General features: G+C 43.5%; 1 protein-coding gene across 7 annotated transcripts in view; it reads right to left on the reverse strand.

Annotated features, from left to right (window-relative positions):
- Sash1 (SAM and SH3 domain containing 1) overlaps nt 1–22,854 on the reverse strand; it is a 280,149-nt gene that overhangs the window by 58,873 nt on the left and 198,422 nt on the right. For all 7 annotated transcript variants that reach the window (XM_074072429.1, XM_074072428.1, XM_074072427.1 and 4 more), the window contains 3 exons: nt 5,137–5,177; nt 2,698–2,784; nt 395–507 (listed from right to left, as the gene is read on the reverse strand). In XM_074072429.1, coding sequence (XP_073928530.1) covers nt 395–507; nt 2,698–2,784; nt 5,137–5,177 — 241 coding nt within the window. The remainder of the gene's footprint in view (nt 1–394; nt 508–2,697; nt 2,785–5,136; nt 5,178–22,854) is intronic.

Below are 22,854 nucleotides of genomic sequence, written 5' to 3' on the forward strand. Positions count from 1 at the left end.
ATCAATTTTTTTCAAAAGGCTTTTGAATTTTGTAATGGTGTTCAGAGGGTCGTTTTCCACATTAAAGTGATCCACAATCAAAAGCAATTGCCATTCATTGATTCATGCATTCGCTCACCAAATAAGGAAGTTTCACCTCCAGAGGTGGTATGCTTGTATCAAGTAAATGGAATGGAATATTTTATCTGACAATGTGGGTACCTGATAACCACCATAATATCATCAAAACAAGGTACAGTCCTTGTCAAGCATGTGGGAGGCCCTGGGTTGAATCTCCAGCCCCATGACCCAAGGCTTTATGTATTATATTTCTGTACCTTCTGCTGCTCCCAATCATTTTTAAATGTGAGGGGCCAGACAGCCACAAACGAAAGCCACATGTCTGCACTCTTACCCTGGCAAGCGCTTCTTCAATGGTGATCATCTTTTCTTTTACCATCATCATTAGCTGAATCCGCTCCTCATCACTCATTGTTATCTCGCTCGCAACGTAACCGACATCTTCTCCTGGAGATGGAGGACCAAGGACAGCAGGGATGAAACAAGAGGCGAAACAGACTGCTAGTCCTGGAAGTCTGTTATCAGGGTGAAGGAAGGATATTCTTGGGGCCCTGTCTACCTTGGATGTTATAGATGGAACAAGAGGAAGCAGAGACAAGCTACTTCTTGGGAAGCCCATAAGCACTGGGAAAAAGGCTCCAAGAACACGTGGATGTTATCATAGAAGCAAATCCTTCAAAATGGCCAGAACTTTTGAGATGGGGCATCTAAAAGACAGCTGACAGAGAGGGAGGTGTTTGTTATAGGAAGTACACAGCACCCAACTAGAAGTGACAAGCACCCCAAGACTCCTTTGGCCAAGAGCTCTTTGTAGCTTCCCATTTGAAATGAGAACATGTTTACAAGTTGGAGAGAAGCCTCTGCCATGATAGATGGAGGTCAGCACACAGAGCAACCCTGCAACCTGGGGCACCTCTCAGGATAAAGACAAAAAATAAAACCATAGATATAGAAAGATACTACAGATGTCTACATCTGGAAGTACTGATGTCATAGATAGGTCTCTGCACTATGAGGGAAAATCAGCTTCCACCTCAGAACCAAAGGCAGCCAGCACCACAAAGGACAAGAAACCCTGACTAGGTTCCTTCTAGAGCTTTCTCCTGCAAAACAAATATACTGCCATTGTCTCTAATACACATGAGCACTGTTGGCCAGTTATGCCTTTGGTCAGTGTATGGGAAGGACATCAGTGACGGTGGCCTAACATGTAGACCAGGAAGAAACTGACAGTGTAGCCCCTCCCCTTTCTCCTCTGCCCCATCTTTCTCAGACACACTATGCTAGCATCTAGTGTCATCAGGATCTCAGTCATGGCACTTCGTTTGTCCTTGACGCGTGGGCACAGAGCGAGACTAGCTATGGACTTGTAGGAACCCACAGCAGGCAGAGCTTACCTTGGAATTAATGTTCCTTTGTTTGAACATCTCATTTGCATTTTGTAATCAATCAATTTTGCAATCAATCAAAAACACCCCTCAAGTTCCCTTGGACATTCACTCACTCAGACAGGAAGAGTGACAGGGTGTGCTGGGTACAGACTACAGCCTGCTTGATTGATTCTTCTTAATATCGTGTCCCCTCTATTTATTAGAAGAAGAGGTGATGGGGAGTTGTTTGGATTTTTAATGAACCCTCATGAGCTGATGATCTACTGGCTCTCTCTCTCTCTCTCTTTCTTTGTTCCCCCACCCCTCCTTTCTCTGAATAAGGTTTCATTAGAATCCAAACTTTATTCTTAACTACAGATGATCCCTTTTCCAAAGTTATTGTCCAACAATAACTTCTTGAAATGAGAACAACTGAGGAAAGTAGCCATGGTTGAGTGGCGCCCAGAAGCCCAGCTGTGCAGCTGGAGTGTGTAGTGTCCACATCCACTATTCTCATTTCTGTGTGTGCAGTGGTGGTGACAGTGGTGGTAAGTGGAGGGGCATTCTGAGCGGGAGAGGACCTATTACTTTGTAAAGGAAAACAAGAGGTATCACTGGTGAGCAATAAAACAATTTTCATTTATTGATAACCTTACTGAGCCAGACTGGAATGTGGAAGTGGATTTGTTCTGGTTTCCTCTGTGAATACTGAGGAAACATAAATTACATAACCAGGCCTCAAAGGACGACATATTTACTCACTATCTAAACAACAACAAAGGCACAGCCTGGAGCAGAGCAGGACTCCTTCACAAAGCAGCCTGGACAAATTCCCATGATGTCAGACTATTCAAGGGTTTCTAGGGGCAACAACCTCATCGCTATCACTGACACAGCAGCGTCAAAAGTTCAGAGGAACGCAGAGGTTCTAAGTGGGAGTGTGGACAAGAGAATCCAAAACTAACAAATACGAAGGCTTCCTTGACCCTTTGAGGTTAGATTTTGGCAAGTGTAAGAGTAAAGATGTTCCTGAGAACACAAAAGACTTGGTCTTTGGTGTCAGATCTAGGAGAAGAAAGAATTGCTAACTCTTTTCCACTCTGTTTTTCAGATTTGGACAAAGTCTAAAAAGTAATGAGAGGAATGTCAGAAAGTTGACCGTGCAATGAGTCACTCTAACTTTCAGGATCTATTTACATTAGGGGCACAGCCTTCTTAACATTAGGGCACTAAAAGGACCTACTGTCAGCTGGCTGTCTCACGGTACCTTTTGAAGTCTGTCTCATTATTCCTTTTTGGTTCTTTCGGAAGTTCTGCCAGAAATACTTATTTTTCTTCTTCCAATCTCCTTTTCCTTTAAAAAAAATAATAAAATAAAAGACACAAGCAATAAATTCATTGGTAACAAAAGCAGCCTCTTCCTTATAATTTCAAAGCTTGAAAAATACTGTGATTTCACAAAAGATGGTTTTTCTCTTTTAGTTTGTGAAAGACTGAGAAATGCCTATACAGTTCTTTAAAAGAAATGCAAATTTCCTAGTAGCAAGAAATGGAGCAGTGGGGTTAGGAAGAGGAATAAGGAAACATCAGAAGGGCAGGCAGAGCATGCAAGCTAGGATTCACTTTGATGTTTGCTTAACCAGTGTGCCTCATTCTGCCTCATCTTGTGGTCTATTTTCTTCTTTGGTCTTAGCCACAATTATTCCCACTGTACCATAGAGGCTCCTTTAAGAAGTTAAAACTGTGTTCTGTTGTTTTGCCTGTTGTTCATGTACCCTTGATTTATTTCTGTTTTTCCAGATTTAATGAAGAGAACAGAGTGGCTGGTCTGCCTTGTGCCCTACCGGTTGACATGGCTGGTTCTGGAGGTCTGGGGAGACTGACCTGCCGTGTGTCACTGTGTGTAAGGTTTGCATGGGTCTAGCTATGGAACTGGTGTGAGGTTTGCATGGATCTAGCTATGACATAGGTGGGGTCTGACTCCCACCTCTCTGGCATGCAGACTACCTGGTGACCTTCCTACAGATTAGCCAGGGCACAAAAATAAGAAAAACAGACTGCAGTCAGTGGTGACATCTTCCAACTCAGTCTCTCTCTAACTTCCTATCCTTCCCAGACTATTTCGGGTGACTTGGAAATGAAAACAAATTCTTTTCCATAGATAGACATTAAGTATTTGGTAGGGTTCCGATACCTTTCTAAAAAGCGGAAGGGGAGAGCAAAGGGCACGGGGGAGCAAATCTTTATTCTGTAAAAATAACAGACAGCAGCAGCACCCACAGCTGCTACATGCTGATGTGGCACACACAGCACAGCAGCTCTGTCCCTGTTTGGTGCCTGTCTGCTTGCTCCACGGCCACTGGAAACAAAGCCCAGCAAAGTGGAGGGTTTCCACAGTCTAGACTGGTGGTGCCAAGCAATGTGGCATGGTGTAGACATGTGGGAACCCAGTCCCGCCCAGGCTAGCACGGTGTCATCTGTCAACACAGGATGCCCTCATTTAAGGTCTGACAAGCCCAGAGCCAGGGGGATGAAATCAGAGCCTCCAGCCCCAGGCTTCCTGTGCGCTCCATCCTGAAGGTCAGCTGCGCCATGTCTGTGCCACTAGGGCTAAACATAAAGCAAATTCCAGCTAGCAAGGGTTAAGGCAGACTGACCGTCACTTACTCAGCATTTCTATTGGGCAGTTTGGGAGTCTAATGTATTTCCTTGACTGTAAACCGTATTTCTCCTCTTCTCCTGTTCTCATGCTTCTAAACTGGAGATGCGACCTTATCATAATAAGACTGACTCTAATAATAATAATAATAATAATAATAATAACAATAGGTACCATCAAGTCAGCACTTACTGTAGCCCAGCACTGTGCTATCTAATGGCAGATCTCATCTAAGACTCGCTTACTGTGGTGGAGAAACTGCCAAGCAAGTGTAAGGCCCTGAGTTCAAACCCCAGTACAATCAGCTTCCTGAGTGCTGGGATTACAGGCATGTACCATCACACCCAGCACTACTTGTCTGATCTATTATTGTTCCCACTTAGGAGATGAGAAAACCAAGGCTTGGAAAGGCAAATGACTTGCCCAAGGTCACAACGACTGAGTTGGCAGAGTCGATTCAAGCCCTGTTGCCTGATTTAAGCACTTATGTTCCTAATCACTTATCACCCACCACCCTCTGGCCTTTACTATATCAAAAGGGCATTTTTTTTTAAATAATTAAGGATACATCAAATATATCATGTCTTAACTGCATACTCTTTGAACTAAAAATTCCAAATTGTAGGGCGCATCCTAAGGATATTATAAGGGACAGAGACTCAGTATTTTTGTGGCAGCATCATTTGTTTGTGATAAAGAAAGAAAACCAGAAACAACTTAAATGTCCAGTAATGAAGAGATTGGTTAATTAAATGCTGACACATGCACTAAGATGCAGACTTAAGCCTTTTACTGTAAAGAACACTAAACCATGTGGAAATGCTCGTAACATATTCCATTTTTAAAAATTATAAAGTAGTATGTGGAATACGATCCCATCCACTTATATTTTTAAAAAGAGAGGAGAAATCTATGCATCAAAACTTTAACAGTGTTTATTTCTGTGTGGAAGGATTCTTGGTGACTTCTGTATTTTGACATGTCTGTGTTTTCTATAAAATATAAAAAGAAAATAATTAAATAATTGAGCCAAACAGTGATACTGACCTACAGAGCTGTCTTCTGAGTTCGATTTACGGAGAGGGTGTCTAGAAAAGAGAAAAACAAGTGAGATTACCAGGGGTCTTGTTCATGGGAGAACCAAAGTCTTCTGAACTAGTTTGACCCAATACTACTTAACCGAGGCAGGGAAACCTATAGGGTCTTTATCACTGGTCTTTCCCACCCATCTGTTGAATTCCTAGAAACAGACTGAGGTGCCATTTGTCAACAACTCATGCATACTAAATGAAGAGGACAGGTTTCACTACGTGGTCACTGAAGTGGCTTTCACTTCTGTGAACCACTGACTACAAGTCAAATTACTGCCACTGAGCAATCTCTTGCATGAGCGGAAAAAGAGAAAGCACATAATAATAGAAGTAAAAACATCAGCACAAAGGACACTTGTGCTAGCAGGTGAGTCACGTGGCCAGGTTTAGAAAAAATCAGGTGTGGGTAGCTGGAGCATGGGCGATGAGATCAACAGGAGACTGGATGCCCAAACAGATGGGGCAGCCAGGATGGAGCTCTGGAGCTGGTTGCTGCCAACTGTAAATGCAAGGTCCATCCTGCCAGCTCTTCAAGGTCAAAGACGAGTTAATTAACACATGTCAGGACACCAGATTTGGACGCACACCTCACCCTTTACCCTGGTTGCCAGTTTGAGATGATGAATACAGTGAACCAGAGGAACCTGGAGGATATACACAGCCTAAAAACTAGTCAGTTCAGCATTTCTCTAGTAAATACTTAAATACTGACATAAAGCAAAAAGGCAGGAAAAGCAAGGAAAATTAACTTTGGTTGTCCCAAAAAGGGAAGGCTAGAGACTGGAGTGAAATACTTTACTTGGTGAGTTCAAAGCCCAGAAGGTAAGTTCAATATCCTTGGGCTTGCAAGATTTAAATTCTAGATTTGAATTCCCTTTTCTACCATGCTGCCAACACAGAAAATGTAAGGAAATTTACCTGATCATCAAATTTTGCCAAAACGTAGCTCTAGGACTGACTTTCCTTCCTCCTATCCATGCCAAAATGAAAGGGCTTAAACACATAAGTACCTGAAAGGCTTTTAAGGTTGGATACCCAAACAGAGGAGCAGTCAGTACAGAGTTTTCAAATTTTAGATCATTCAGCCAACATGTATGTAGTGAATGATATCACAAGTAAGGTACAAGGATGAATATGAAGAAATCTGACCCACAGGTTAGGGGTTAGGGAAGGGGAGGAGGATACATACAAAAGATGAAGACGGAGTATAATTGTTATTCTTGACTGTCACCTTGATTGAGAATTGTCTAGGAGATTGGTAAAGCACGCTTCTGAAAGTGTCTTCTGAGGGTGGTTCCAGAGTAGGTTTTACTAAGGGAAGAAGGCCTGCCCTGAATGTGAGTGATACCTTTGAACACACTGGGGACCAGATGAAATAAAAGGGAAAGGAGGAGGCCTGCTAACCTGGGTGCTCTCTTTCTGCTTCCTGGCCACCTGGAAGTATATAGCCTACTCTGCATATGCTCTGACCAGCACGATTGTCTGCCTCACCTCAGGCCCAAAGCAACAAACCCAGCCTGCCATGGACTGAAACCAGAAGCCAAGATTAATCCCTTAAGGTGTCTTCTTTTCGGTATCTGTCACAGTGATGAAAAGTCTCACTAACAAGGAGAGAAGGAGGGAGGAGAGGAGAAAGAATAAAAGGAGATAAGGGAGGAGGAGAGGCAGAAACAGCAGACACAGGGCTACAGGGGAATTTTGGGCAAAACAAAAAGGTAGCAGAAAGTGAGCAGTTGGCTACATGGCTAGAGATTAAGGCAGGAAATCCCTCAAAGAGAAATGTTTAAACTCAAAAATCTCACTCTGTTACATTTTGAACACAGTCATGGTATGAGCCCATCTCACTTCAATGGGTCATGACTCCCAGAAAGTGTAGGTGACCACTTAAAGCACAGGAAGTCCCACACTGAGTTTTATACTTGCTCTAAGGACTATGAAAGTACTGACCTAATTGTTAAAGACCAAGTATATCAGACATCCCAGGCTCTGGATAAAACCGGTTCACAATGTGATAAGTTAGAAATATGCATAAATGTTTACTTTTTTTGAAAGAAATATTTTCATGGGAAAATGGTCTTCAGAAACATTTCTTTAGTCCTTTGATGATTTAGAATAATAAAATCTATCGTGTTGTGAGGAATTTTCCCTACCATTTAATTTAAGTCCCAAATTTGACAGTGAATTGTGGTCACCAGCAGTTAAGGAAGTGACCTGAGGTTCCAAAGCTTGGTGGTCACCAGGGACCACACCCAGGCAACCTATTGTCTTTCCAATGTGTGCCTCACTCTTCTCTAGATAAAATGCTTGTAAAGTCATTTCAATTCTATCCTTGAAGGACTCAAAGGCTTCTTTCTGTGTTTCTGAACCATTTTTCATTCTTTCAGCCAAATGTCAGTGCTCAATGCCACAAAAATGCTTCAGAACTTCCAGAAAAAGTTCGCACTACTACAGTTTTCCCAAAATGTAACAGAATTTTCTGCTCTGAAAGACTAACTTACAATGTTATTTTTATTTAATTTTTTCAAATTATCACACATTTTGAGTAATTTTATCTTCAGGTTTGGTGATGCCCACATTACTTGCATTTCACCCATGTCACCAGCAGATGGCACTGTTGTTTCTTTGTTCATCTTGCTGTGGTGACTGGAATTCTGTTTTTAAAATTTCCCAAGTTCACAACCTTCAGACTGGCCAAAAAAATAATAAGCCAATGTTCATAAGTGTAAGGCTCCTCAACTCATCAATTTGCAAAAGAGGAAAATTACACTGAATGAATTTGAATGCAGTGAATTCTTCCTGCTAACAGAAGCTGGCAGAGCAGGGATGCAAACTGCCATCTCCTCTCTCTTTGACCCTGATGTAACCAAATTACAGCGATGTAACCAAATTCCAAATTTGGACAGTAGCAGGTGGAAGCTCCTGGTGGATGCTTACAGGTCGGCTCCAAACAGTCCTCTTCTTACTACATCCTTCTTCCAGCCAAATCGTGCAGTCCTGAGAATGAACGGCAGGCACTGACGGTCATTTCCGGGCCCTTTTGGCCCATCACACTCATTGTTAATGGAGTAAAAAGATCGGAACTTCAGTACTGTTTCCATAACCAAGAAGCAGTAATTAACATTCTCGTGCACACTGAAAATATATTTAAGCATTTAATAATCATTAATTTTTGTACTTCAAGTCTCAGAACTGAGCCAGAGCAAGTATCTTTTCATCAATCATACTACAATTAGATCCCAAAACGGTTCACCTGTGAGCATTTTCCCTCAAGATCCCCAAACTACTTTAGCTGTTTCTTAAAGGCAAAATTCACATAAGAAAATTGTTTAGGTAAGGAATTATTAGATTTAATGCCAATTTAACAAAACAAAACAATTGAAGGGAGAGCATCTTCTAAACTTAACCAATGTCTTTCATCCTACCTCAGCCTTGACAATTTTTGTTAAATTGCTTTTACTCAACCTTCATATAATAAACATTTATCCACCTCTCAGGCATTGTCTGAGGCACTGGGAACGTACATTAAACAAACACAGGTGAGACCCTGGTGCTTGGATGGAGAGAGTCAGGCAGGGACCACAGAGCCAAGGAAAGGAGAGAAGAGTAGAAGCAGGGGAAGATGGCCTCTCTGAAGAGGTGACCCTTGTGTAGAAACTTAAATGAGGAGCAGGCATGACATTTGCCCTCCCAAATGGGGAAGGGCTGGGAGAACAGGGGTAGAGTCTACTTTGGATCTATGAAGTCTGGGTGTTTATTAAATCTTATGAGAGCCTGGAGCTGCAGATAAGAATTTGAATGTCATCACATATTTAAAGTGATCGGACCTGGGCTGGAGCTGTAGCTCAGTGGTAAGAGCACTTGCCTAGCATGCACAGGGCCCTGGGTTCAATACCCGGCACTTCAAGAAAACAACTTCTCTAAGGGGATCACACCAAATGAACACAATGAAGGGAAGCATTATAAAGAGCGTGTCTCTAGAATTGGGGCCCTCCAATTTTTAGGGTCAGAAACAGCAGGCAAGACCAGGCAACGGGACTTGGGAGACAGGCAGAAGGCACATGGGGGAGAGGGTGCACTGTTCACTTCTCTGCTGGAGTAACGTTCAACTCAATTTTACAAAAGTTATATGGCTGCCTCAAACTCCACACAGGCCATATCCAGCCCGCCCTGTTTTCTGTTGAGTCTCTTACTTTAGAGCAGAGTTCTTCATAAAACCATACAGTAGAGGGAGGAACAAATACAGGTCAAAATGAAATTCTTCACACATAAAGAATTCACCTCCAACCTTCAGACTCTCAAGGATCCACTATCACAGAACAGGATTACCATGGAGGCAGGTCTGCTTGAGTCTCACAGCCAGGCAGGTGCACAACTGCCATCTCACTGACTCCCACGTCCAACACCTGCCAACGCCTCGTCCTCTTCACCATGGTCCTTCTCATTGATGCAGCAGAATCTCATGCTGTGAGCACCACCTGCTGACCATTCTCTGTATTTAAGGGATGGACTGAAAGGACACACCAGTATACGTGGCCCTGTTCTGTAAAACACTGGACTGATACTCAGAAGAACTTGTGAAGATGCCACATTTTCAACACAAATCTGAATGAAGTCACTGGATTTATGATTGTTTTTTGTTTTTATGATGGCTCTGGGGTTTGAACTAAGGGCTTTGTGCCTGCTAGGCATGCACTCTACCACTTGAGCCATGCCTCCAGCTCTTTTATAACTGTTTTGAGAATAGTTTTCAGGAGCTGGTTGTATAATCGTTGCATGATTCTCTGGTCTGCTTGAAGAAGGAAAGGAAGCCAAATAAAATGCCACACACTCATTTCACTTCTTATGTCTATGTAGACACAAATATTCTAAAGTGCATCCAGGCAAAGACAACTCTATCTCAGTTTTACATATGGAGTCTGGCAGAAAAAGTGCCAGAAAAGTGCAATGTATGCTCAAGCATGAAGAAATTCCTAAAATAGACTTCACTTTTGGGCTTTCCAGAAAATTCACTGTAATTAAAAAAAAAAAAGAAAGAAAGAAAAAGAAAAATGGTTACGACCTAATTCTCAAGAAGGGAACATATGTTATGCGTTACTGGAAAACCTGTACTTAAAGAGATTTTTGTGATTTCATAATCTTAAGTCTCGGGAAATAAATTTCTCCATTGATTTATTTCCTGCTGAATTTTGAACCACGGTTCTTGCTGTGTCTGGCTCTTTCTCTGTACCATCCCAGGCCTGCCAAGGCAGGCCCCCAAGCCAGTCACTTTTTCCTGAAGAAGCATACAAAAGGGATCCACCAGGGCTACGGATTGGGTGTGTACAACGAGAGATACAAGAAGGCAAAGGTTGAGGGTCTTGAAAGATGTCAGTATTTTCTTTTTCTGAAGGCAGAGAAAGGAGGTTTATCACACGGCTCGGGACATGCCGGGCAAAGAGGCAGAGTGAGCACTCGGCTCATTTTCAGCCATCTTTGGGGTACAGACATGAGCTATAGGTTTAAGTAGACAAAAGAACCAGAGGCAGGGGACAGAGGTATGCATAGTTGAACAGTCCCAGTCACAGGTGTGTTTTGGTTGACCATTATCTGAGTCCAAGTGTTCCCAGAGGCGTTCTAGAGAAGACGTTATCGCTGTCATCACTTGAGGGGAGCAATCTGGTTTTCATGAGATGATTACTTCTGCTTCAGGATGCAGCCTCATCTTTATAGGTAACTGTCCTCATTTGGAGGGGTGGTCTGTCCTGCATGTTCCACTGTTATTCTGGGGAAGTTTCAATCCCTTGTCATAAAGATGTTATCAGTTCTGTCCTTTCTGGAATCCAAGGTGATTGCAAAGTGACTACGGAGAGAATGGCTTAGAGCAAAGACAGATACAAAATGGAGGCAGGGATGCCAAGCTTCTCCTGTTTTTAGTTAATTTGTGGCTCCAGATAAGAAGTCAGTGCTTTTTAGCAAAAGCAACTTGAGTGCCTCTCACACAAGCATTATGGAAGGTGTTATGAAAGTTCTTAAAAAACTAAAAATAGAACTATTATATGATCCACCTCTAGGCGTGTATCTGAAGGAATGTACATACAATAAAGACACTGGCACACCCATGTTTAGGTAGGAGATTGATTTTACAGCACAAGGGCAGATATGTGTGGGTTATATGCTAATAGGATGCCACTGAGTATAAGAAACTGGAGCATCCATGGATTTTGGTATCCACGACAGGTCCTAGAACCAATGTTCTGTGGGTACTAGGAAACCACTGTAATTTATTGTCCATACAAGTATTTTTTAAAAAGAGGGGGTCTCTGTGGATAATGAAGCCAAAATAATCTATACATCACTAGTGTTCCAGGTAAACACGTGTGGTTGCCTTACAGGGCAGAAACGGTATGGTTTCAAGTGACAGCCTCAGGTAGCTCTAAGGTTCTTGGTTTGATTAGCTTGCATGGAAAAGTCATTTTTCTTTTTAGAGATTTATTCCCCAGCACAGCATCATTTCATATCTTTATATTACATTTAATATCTTATTATTCCTGACAGATGAGAATTAGATTGAGTTTTCGTTCTTTTTATTTTAAGTTTTTACATTTACTCACATGTGTACACGTTATTTGGGCCACCTCTCCTCTCCCCGCTTGTGTCCTATGTAAGTATGATTTATAGTTTGTTTATTTGATGATGAACCAATGTATGTAAAATAATTTACATAAATTTAATTTGACATTTCTTGTTATCCTTGGGGCATCAAAGATATTTCGCATCATATGAACATAAATTAAATTCAGTTTATACTATCTGTTTGCTAAGGGTCACCCTACTGTTTGTCAAGTGTCACCCTTTCTCCAGCTGTAGGGTCAGGACTGAGATGAGATGAGAGAGACATGACAGCTGAGGCGAAAGGAGGGCCTCCCTCTCAGGGATGGGGACAAGTTCCTCTCTTGCTCTACTCCACATCTGGCCCTTCACAGCCAATAGAAACTGGATTTCATGTACATGACATAATTCAGCTTGCAAATTCACTGGCTCCAAATGAAAGCAATTCCAGTGCCAAAATCTGGCACATTGTTAAAACCCATGAATATTCAGTATCAATGACAACACTGGTGACATTTTGTCAACCCAGTCAAAGCACTCCCCATCCAGGTTTTTTCTTTTATTTCATGATCTATTCCCTGCCTATACTTTCAGGCTTTTTGCTACAAGGTCACTTTTAAATGATCAAGGCAGGTGTGTGTAGGGCCAAATCTAAGGAAGTGAGTGGCCCAACCCAGCCCAGGCTAAGAGTGACACACTCTGAAGTCAGCTGGACCTGGGGGAAAAGTCAGTGCTGCCACACACTGTGCCTTGATACCTCTGGATGTAAAGTAGTGATGACAAAACAGCACCCACCTGAAGTGGGTGTGATGACATAGACCTATAATCTCAGCTACTGTGGAGGCGGAAGCAGGAGGATCTCAAGTCCAAAGCCACCCAGGTCAAGTTAGTGAGACCCTGTCTCAAAAGACAAAAATGCAAACAAAAGGGCTGGGAGCATGGCTCATCGTAGAGAGCTTACCTAGCATGTTTAAGGCCCTTGGTACAATCCCCAGTAAAAACACACACACACACACACACACCCCAAAAAGTACCTACCTAACTGGGTTACTTAGGAGGACTGTGTGAGACAGTAAAAGTCAAGTGCCTGGCACTTGGTAAGTTCCAAATAAAGACACCTTTTGTGTTCTTTAGCACATTGATAGTCTTTGTCTTCTCCACCAAGCATCACCACCCTGTCTCCTATTCCAGACTCTGAACATTTCTAAATCATTTGGGAAGAGGGAACAGTGTCTCGCTATGTAGCTCAGGCTGCCCTTGAACAAGGCCTCCTGCCTCTGCCTCCTTAGGAAGCCATGCCTCAATGCCCGGCTTATAATTTTTTTAACAACTTCCCTCAAAAAATTAGGATGGATATCATGATTTCTCTTCTTCTCAGTCACACTTTATCAAAGCAATTCATGCTTTACTTAGAATTACAGAGAGAGAAAACGAGCATACATGCAATGATTGAACAAGATGTCAAACATTATATTCAATTTATTTTCAGAATAATATTTCCCTTTGTTTATATCCTATTGGCTTCCTCAAGCAGTATTCAGCTTAGGGTAGCAGAGTACATACTAAGCTTTTATTAATGCTGAACAATTTTTCAATATGGACACGTATCATGGGACATGGCTTGGGTCCATCGATTACGTAACACTAACTCTCCAAAGGAAATGGCAGGTTTTTCAGGTTTATGAAGTGTGGGTGTTGTTTTGAAGTAATATCCCACCCACTCCTTGACTCTGTTGGATAAATGACCTTTTTGCCATGTGGTACAAATTCTTACACTTAGAGAGTGTTCAAAGAACAATGAAAAGGTTTGAAATTTTCAGCCATAACCTTTGTCATTTATAACTTTTCCTATCCCATCTCTCTTTCAGAATCTTTGATTTAAAATGAACATCAAAACTACTTTAGGCCAGCCTACTCCTCTTCTATGACCTGTCTAAAAGGGTATCTTATTTGGGAAAATGATGAGGATACAGCCAATTGAGATATGCACCTGCCATGCTAACCTTCAGTCCTGCTGGTCGTATTCTGTACAAGCAAGTTCTAGAAGTCTAAACATGACCTTGCCTGCTGCAAATCAAGCATGTCACCTTTTGTTTTGTACTTGGTGAAGACCATGGGGAGCAGATCAGATATGCTAGATTCATTCTACATATGAATGAGGCCCACCCCTCAGGAAGTACGCAGCACAATGAATGGCTCATAATGGAAGTTCTGGAGTCAAATGCCAGCATTTAAAGTCAAGCTCTACCCTTAATGACTGATGACTCTGGGCAAGTTGCTTAGTCCCACTGAACCCCAATTTTCTAATATGCAAAATAGAGACAATTGTATCTATCACATGGGTTTTCCAGAGGTTTCTGTGCACTATGACTTGTACTGTTGGAATTTGTACTGTACTTAGAACATGCCTGTACATGAACTAAGTAACATAAAACATGCTAGCTATTGGACTGGACTTTCTTTCAACCAGTTCTAACTCTCTCAATCCTATGCATACTAGGATCAGTCTTCTGGTGTGTCACTAGCAGCCAAAAACCCCTCAAGACCAAACACCAGAGCCGCATCCCCAAATCCTTCACAAAGTTGAAAGAGATATGTGTCCTTTCATTCACTCACTGGTAACTTGTACTGAAAGTTAATGTTGCAAGTCACTGGCAGAAATTTAAGTTTCACTGAAAAGCAGTCAAATGCGTCTCTCCACAGTGGAGGTCCAGCTCTGGGTTGTGTCCAGGCCATGTAGCCTCAGTAAGGCCAGGACTGTATAAGCTCAGAGAACAGAGTGGATAGTGCCCATGGATGTGGGCACCAGTAGGGGAGATAAACCCATGACAGGATTTGGTCAGTCATCCTTCACAGTCTCCAAAGATTTTTCAGGGAGTCTCCGCTCTTCCTTCTGGGCCATATTTGCCTTTATTTGTGACTTCATGGGTCTAAACTGGATAAGGAGTGGATATGAGGATGCTGTATGGATGTCAGCTTTGCTTCTGATAACACTACTGCTGGTAACCTCATACATTCCAGCAGAAAGAAGTCACAAATGCCTTCCCAAGTCCTCTGAATTTAGTGACTCATCTTCTACATATACCCACAACACAAAGGGCCCACAAGATTTTAAGTAAGACTATATAGAAAGAAATCAACAATTGAATAGTCTTATGTAAAAGTGATCAATGACTGACTTACGGATTGCTTGGGAAAGATAAAGATGCTCTATGCAGCTTGATGTGGGAAAGAAACAGAAGGTACAGTCTACTCCTTCCAGGAGTTTACACACAATCAGGTAGACCTCCTTGACTTGCTGTAAGGTAAGGACAGTGGAGCCAGCCACTTCCCATCTCAAGATCCTTGCCTCTTCTTTCTACTTACATAACCCTGATTTGGGCTGGAGTGTACTTGGTTAAAATACTGACTTCCCCAAACTCCTTTGCAGCTAGGGAAGGCCAGCTGTCAGTGTCTGACAGGGAAGAAATAATGGAACCTCCTAGTGGAGTGTTTCTAAGTTAGTGCTTCTGTGGTGGAAAGGACTGGCTCACTACACACAGTTTGCCCTTTGCTCTTCCTGTTTGTCCTGCCTGGAACATGGGTACAATAACCAAGCCATTCTCATTTTATCAACAAGATTAATGTCATGTACTGGGGATGGGGGTGTAGGACAGGGAATAATTCATCGACTAGTTGCACCAGCCATGGACTAATAACGTCCGGGCTCCTTGCAAAATGAGAATATGTACCTATCTGTCTCAATGAAGGTAAGTATCAGCCAATGCAACTGAATATAATCCTCACAGACACAGGAGTTAAAAAATAAAAGGAGCTGGGCATGGTGTTGCCCATCTGTAATCCCAGCGTTTAGGAGGCTGAGGCAGGAGGATTGACAGTTCCAGATCAGACTAGTCTCAACAAAAAAAAAAAAAAAGGAAAAGAAGAAAAGCAATAAAAATGACTAACTTCTATGAACCATCATCATGCACGTTCATATATACTGCATATTTCAGGCCACAGAAACCTTGACAAGAGCTCGCCCCACTGTACAGATGAAGAGATCGATCGGGGCCCAGGGTGTGTGTGACCTTGCAATGTCACACAGCTGGTACACTAGTCTGCTTATCTGTGGTTTTTGCTTTCCACAGTTTCAGTTACCCAGGGTCAACTGGGGTTCAAAAATACTAAATGGAAAATTCTATAAATAAATAATTCATAATTTTTAAGTAACTTCTGGACAGGGGATGTAGCTCAGTAGTCGACCAATGTCTGAAATGCTCCAGGCCCTGGGTTTGATCCCTAGCTGCAAGCATAAATAATCCTGCTACTGTGTATTGGTATAATTGTTTACTATTAGTTTCTGCTGTAATCCTTGTATGCCTAATTCATAAATTAAGCTGTACCATAGGTATGTAGAGGAATGGCAGAGCATATCTAGAGTTCCACATTATTCCAGGCTTCAGGCATCTACAAAATGTCTAGAACTATATCCCCCATAGAGAAGGGGAAACTTCTGAGGTTTGAAGTCACAGAGCTAGGGTTTAAACTCAGCTGTTCAGACACCTAACTTAACATTTTTCCCACTAAAACTTGGGTTCCATGAAGTCAAGGCTTTGCCAGTCTTATTCACCACTGTTTTCAAAGTGCCAGGTACAATGCATGAGCACGAAGCCAAAATCGTGAGGATTTTCTCTAACTGGGAGTACAGAAAGGGCAATTTCAGTCTGCAGAGTGGTCATGGAGTCTGCAGCCCAGGTCAATGGGGCCTTTTGACAATTCCTCAACAGGTATAAAAATTAAGGTGTTAAAAAAAAATGGAAAGAGCCTTGACTTCCTTATGTTTGTTCTGGTTTTGGCAGAACCAGTCAAAAACCAACGCTTTCATTTTATAAAACTTTACTCAGGTCTTTGTATCTTAATCTAGGTCTTTGTGTTTTAAGAATTACTAAACTTTGACCAAAGCAAAATAAGATAAAACAAAATGGGTTGTAGCACATTCTTTTCATCACAAAACCTAGTTTTCACAAAATGAGAAAAAAAGTTATAAATAACTTCATATGAGCTTAAACAGTCTGCTTTAAAACAACAAAAACACCTTTAGGCTCAGAGTATAGTAGCCAAGTGATAAAGAACTTGCCTAGCACACACAGATCTGGGTTTGCTGACCAGTCCTACAAAAACAAAACAAAAAGGGAAAAGAAAAGAAAAGAGCCTTTGTTTACATTTTTTTAATGGCTGCTATCTATGCTGTATATGGAACAGAAGAATTACTCCTTCCCTCTAATTGTGCTTTAAAATTTGCACATGTAATCCGAAAAAGACTTCTCTGCAAGGCCCCATTGCTGAGGACTCAGGTCAGCTGGATGGACAGGGATGCCTCTGCACACCTCTCTGGAGGCCACGAGCCTGGCTCAAGAACTGGCCACTACAGAACATGGGGTGACTGATTCCAGCAGAGGCTGGCCCACTGCAGAGACCAGCTCTTAACAGTCTTACCAAATTTATACGGATGTAAGGAACTAGTCCTGGCCAGCCTCAGCCTTGGGATGGGAAGGAGAGAGGAAGAAGGGAGGAAAAGAGGCTCCATTTAATTATCTCCTCCCTGTGTTTCCATGGTGATGGTTCCGAAGCAGGTCAGAACTTTCTCAGTGGAAACAAACAGCAGCTCTCATTCACCATGGCCCAAGCCCGCTGGCCACTCTGGCTGCTTGTGCAGCCTGGGCACAGAGGATCAAGGGGAGGGAGGGGGCTGCATGTATTTCTGTGTCAGCTGCTCTCAGGAGCAGCAGAGAAGTCAGAGAGATGCTGACCAACGCTGGAGCTTTGGGTGTGGAGAGCCCTGCCTCTCCTTGCAAAAGGCAGTGGCCAGCCACCCCTCCAGGACACCCTGGTGAGAGCCGCCTGCCTGTGTACATCTCCCAGTGGGCAGCACAAACGAGGTGGCCTGAACCAAGGTCTTTTCAACAGTGACCACTCCTGGGGCCACTTGTGCTTTTCCCCACTTTTAATTCTTTCACAGACACAGCTGATGAAAATTTTAAATAGAAATATTATGAAGAAACACACCACATCTCAGTCACATCCACGTGCCCTCCACATTTAAAGGTACTTGCAGCTGACACCATTCTCCCTGGACTTTCTAATTCCACGAGCTGATGACTCTGGTCACTTCTGAGTCTGTGAGCCACAGATGATTCCCATGTCAAGAAGCTCTGCCAGGGTCGCCAGGAAGGTAAATGGCCTCTACCAGTACCAGCTGGCTGGTCCCGGTTCTACCTCTGGGTGAGAACCAGAGTGCTTCAACCTGACCACGAAGTCTCTGGCTCCAGCAGCCAGTCATCAAACCCAGCTGGCTGCCCAGCAATCTCCTGAAGCACTTTGTCTCCAGGGCTCCACATCTGGATAATCGATCTGTTAGGTCTGTGTGGGGGTTGAGGATGTGGTTTTTCTACAGCTCCCCAGGGAATGCTGATGTGTGGCTATGCTCGAAGACCTGGCCTAATCCAGTGGAGAAAGGGAGCACAGGTCACAGGTCACATCCTTCCATCTCCATCTTCCCTATCCTACCCTGGTAAAGTAGGTATTAGGGCAGTGTGATTTTCAGAAAGAACACAGAGCAAGCCAATAAAACAAGTGGCAGAGCTCTTAGAGAGTTATCCTGACTAAGAAGTTTTATTTGAGTAAAGCCTTTTGAGGAGAGGTTGGGGGCTGAGTTCAGTCTGAGCTTTATGGACTCCTGGTGCACAGGAAACAGTCCCTAAGAACCTTCTGGTGGAGTTGGCCCATGGGTGGAAGGATTTAAAGGGAAACACAATGCAGTGAGGCCAGGCAAGTTTTCAGATCCTCCCTATCTTCTCTATCCTGGAGGCCTTCAGTCCCCTCCTCACACCGACAATGGTTCTTCCCACAGACAGAAGGAGGACCATCACGGGGACCCATTCTTGGGATGTGTTCTGGATGTGGAGTCTGATGGCACACCCCTGGTCACTTGTGTCTCCTAGAGTCCCTCTTCCCTGCGTGGTTCCAGAGTGGGCCACAGGAGACATATGCTCTGAGATGCAGCAAACAGAGTCTGAGCAGGAGCCATTCTCTCCATGCTTCAAGGTCACTAGAGACCTTGTGATAGCTAAAACATGCCGTCACTGGTCCGCTGGGTGGCATCAGACAGAACCTGGGCCTATGGTGTTCGTGTTCCTGCTGGGCCACCTTCTTCAGGTTCTAGGAGTCTTGGACCCAGGCAGGGTGTGTTGAGCCACTGAGGAGGGACACCAGCAACTCCTGCAGGTCCCCTGCCACCATACTGCTGGAGACCTGCTTTGGAGTGCTGAGGGATGCTTGAGGATACTAAGCAATGCCGGGGTCCCACCCTTCCTAGAGGTGAAATTTGTCCTTACTCTCTCCCCTTGCATGTGGGTTCACCATGCGACATCAAAGCAACAGTCTCGCCTGGGCTGTGCAGCCACAAATTCATGAGGTCATAAGCCTATTGTAAAGCCTCACTCTGTCTCGACATCATCCTGCTTTCTCTAATAAAACCCTGGCTGAGGCTGAAGTTAGGTGACCCCGAGCTCCACCCTTCTCCCCAAGGAGTCCCCGTCCCTTCTCCTGCAGTTCCCTAGATAGCTGCACGACCATCATCTCTTTCCTCTGCTCCTCCTCTTGCGGGCTTAGCGTGCTTGCCCATACAGCAGAAACTTGATAAATGCTTATTAAATTAAGCTTCATTAGCTGCCTGGCCCATCATGATCTCTCCAGAGCACATCATTCTTTTCCTCCCCTTGCTGTGGGGTGTCTGATAAGAAGCCTGGCCCCGCAGATAAACAGACCTGGGTATGAAATCCAGCCCTGCCTTGCCCAAGCTTTGTAATCTCGGTAAATCTTTTCACCTTTCAGAACCTTGGTTTCTTTAAATGTAAAATACCATCCACGTTATAGATATGCGAAGAGGATTAAAAGGCATGCAAGGAGTACTCTGTAATGCAGGAATTACTCAGGAAATCCTAGGTGAGTCCTCCCTTATTCGTGCCAGTGTGGGGATATCACTAACTTCCCATCTTCCAGCTCTGACCCGATATTCTGTTCACCTCTCATGCAGAAGAAAATAAACAGCAGCCATCACTGTATATTAAATACTCTTGGAGGTCACGCCCGAACCCCACAGTTGTAGCAAGACAATTGCAAGAGCCTATGCACAGCCTGCCACAGTGCAGGGTGTAGCCCGGCACGTGGTCTCCAGCTGGGACTGGGCCAGCTGGAGGCTCCCTCACCAGACAGAGTGAAGGGCAACAGGGTTTTCGGATGGGAACAGCTGAGGCAGAGGACACTGACACAGCTGCTGCCACCCCAGCTCCTGCATTCTGGAATGCTGAGCCCCTCAAATATTCTGTGCAATGGTGCGCACACGTGTGGACACAGATATGCGTGCGCAAACACATACTTCAGCACACTGAGACAGCACAGGCTCTATGAAAATGGCTCTTGTTTTCTATTTCCCCCTTTTTTGCAACATTAAGAAGGTCATGTGGGAAGGGCATATTTTAAGTAGCCATAGCTCTGTGTGTGGCACCAGCTATGAAAGTGAGGATGGACACAGAGATACACCACTCCAGCTGGAAGCAGCACAGCACCTTAGAGAGGGGTAGAGAGAGGACAGGCGGGATGTGAGCACCTAGGACTCTTACTGTGTGCAGCTGATCTACTAGGAGTCCATGGTTCAGAGAATTTGAATCCATTGTTCCTGACTGCACAACCAGCATAGCCTAAATTCCAGCTCCAGAGCCTACACCAGCAGTACCTAAGAGCCCAAGCAAAACTCATGGGTGTCACTAATAGATTGGGCTGGGTCAGCAAAGGGAAAATACCTGAGCTAGAGGCTCCCTGGGGACCCCCAGCTCAGCCCATCACTGTGGAAAAGTGCAAGCAGAAGCTAGGAGGGGTTGGCATAAATGATGAATCACAGATGGAAGCATGTGACTTTGCCCCTGAGTCCTTGGCCTCTCTAGGTGGTAATCAGTAACTTGATTGAGGCAAAAGAAAAAAAAATAACATTTATAGTAATTAATACCTGGCTTTTGGCCCGGCCCATTTATTTTCAGAAACCTAACTGCCGTTCTATCTATACTTCCCACCTGGTGAACTCAGAGGACCAAATGATGGTAGCCCAGGTTGTCCCTGGTTCAGTCTGTGGTCTCTGACCATCTCTCTTTTCTGCGAGGACAGTGAGCAACAGAGAGGCCATGTCCACACTGCCCAGGAAGGACAACTGTTACCTTCTTGAAGGGCATGCTTCCAGCCTTCGCATCACTTCCTCACTTCTGTACACAGGGCAGGCCCAGAGCATGTTCCCCACAGGAAAACATTGGTGTACCCTCCACCCCACAGCCCTGTCACAAACAGGATGTAGAGACAGGATGCGTTAGTCTGAGCTCCAGGGGACATGACTTGACCTGGATTTCCTAGCAATCTCACGACCTCATCAGCTCTGCTCACCAAAACTGGTCTGCTTCCAAAGAGAACTGATAATCCCACAGCATGTGGACTGCTATCATCTGTATCTGTGAATGAGCACTAGAGCTGGACCCCGTCACGTAGGGGAAAACTCAACGTGACACCAGACAGCAGACCTGCCCTTGGGGAGTGTCCACGGACAGATGAAACCAAGTTCCTCTTTAATCTCAGCCCCAGGGACATGCTTGTAGAGAAACAACTTACTAACGGGGGAATCAGCCTTACACATTTCAGAAAGGCTACATACAACCGTACCAAGAGTTAATGTTATCCTTTCTAGTCTTAATTATCTAGTCTTAATATTGTCCTATCGCGATAACGAATTGTCTTTCAAAACTATACTTTCCCTCCATTTGTATGAAATGGCTAGAATAGGCAAATTCATGGTGATAGTAAATTGATGATTACTTAGGGTTTTACCAGCAATAAAGGTGTCATAGCTAAAGGGGATGAGGTTTCTGTTGAAATGATAAAAATATTCTAAATTTGGTTGTGCCAATGGTGACTGTGAGCTATGAATATACAACGTTGAATTGTACATGGTAATGCACTATATGCTACAGGTACCATGCCTTAATCAAGCTGATGAATACAACAAAGAAAACATCTGACCACAAAAACCTGTACATAAATGTTCACAGCAGCATTTTTCACAAAGGCCAAAAAGGGAAAATAACCTCAATGCAGAATGATCCAAGAAAGGAAAAATACGGTACAGACATCCAAATAGAATAAAATAATACACAGATATATTCTATAAAGTAGATGAACCTTGAAAAGATTATGCTAAGTGAAAGAAACCAATCATTGGCTATTGTGTATGCTGCAAAACTCTGAATATATTAAAAACCATTAAGCTGTATCTTCTTTTCCCCCAAGTGCTGGGGATCAAACCCAGCATGCTGCACGTGCTAGGTAAGTGCTCCACCACTGGGCTACATCCCAGCCCCTGAATTGTCTACTTTTAATGGGTGAATTATATGGTATGTTAATTACATCTCAATAAAAGTACAATGAAAGCTAAAACAAAAGAACCTCCCCAACATAATTGTAGGTTTAAAAGGTTTTAAGATTTTTAAAATAATTGTATTATTTTGTTCCTGGATATTGTACCTTTACCTGGAGATAGTATGTAGTCTCTTTTCTCTATTTAAAGAGGAGGAAAATCTGGGGAGACCTGAACAAGACTGCAGAATGCAATCAGGCAGGGGTAGGGAGGGAGAGATGGCTCTTAGATACAGATTTGGGAAGCTACTGTTCTTTCCACTAAGTCCTTTTTTTTTTTTGTGGGACTAGGAGTTTGAATTCAGGGCCACACCTCTAGTCCTCCAGTCCGTTTTGCTCTGGCTATTTTGGAGATGGGGTCTTGTGAACTATTTGCCTCGGGTAGCCTAACACCAACAGCCTCTCGATGTCAGCCTCCCAAGTAGCTAGGATTACAGCTGTGAGCCACCAGCGCCCAGCATTCCTAAATAATTTTATAGGTGACTTTTGAATGTTAACCTTCATGAGCACAAAGCGCTTCTTATTTTCTGCTGTCAGTTTAGGGGGACACTGACGCATGTTGGGTAACAGGTGAGACCAAGGTGGACTTCTG

Source organism: Castor canadensis, chromosome 1 (assembly GCF_047511655.1).
Source record: "Castor canadensis chromosome 1, mCasCan1.hap1v2, whole genome shotgun sequence".
Taxonomy (NCBI): Eukaryota; Metazoa; Chordata; class Mammalia; order Rodentia; family Castoridae; genus Castor; species Castor canadensis.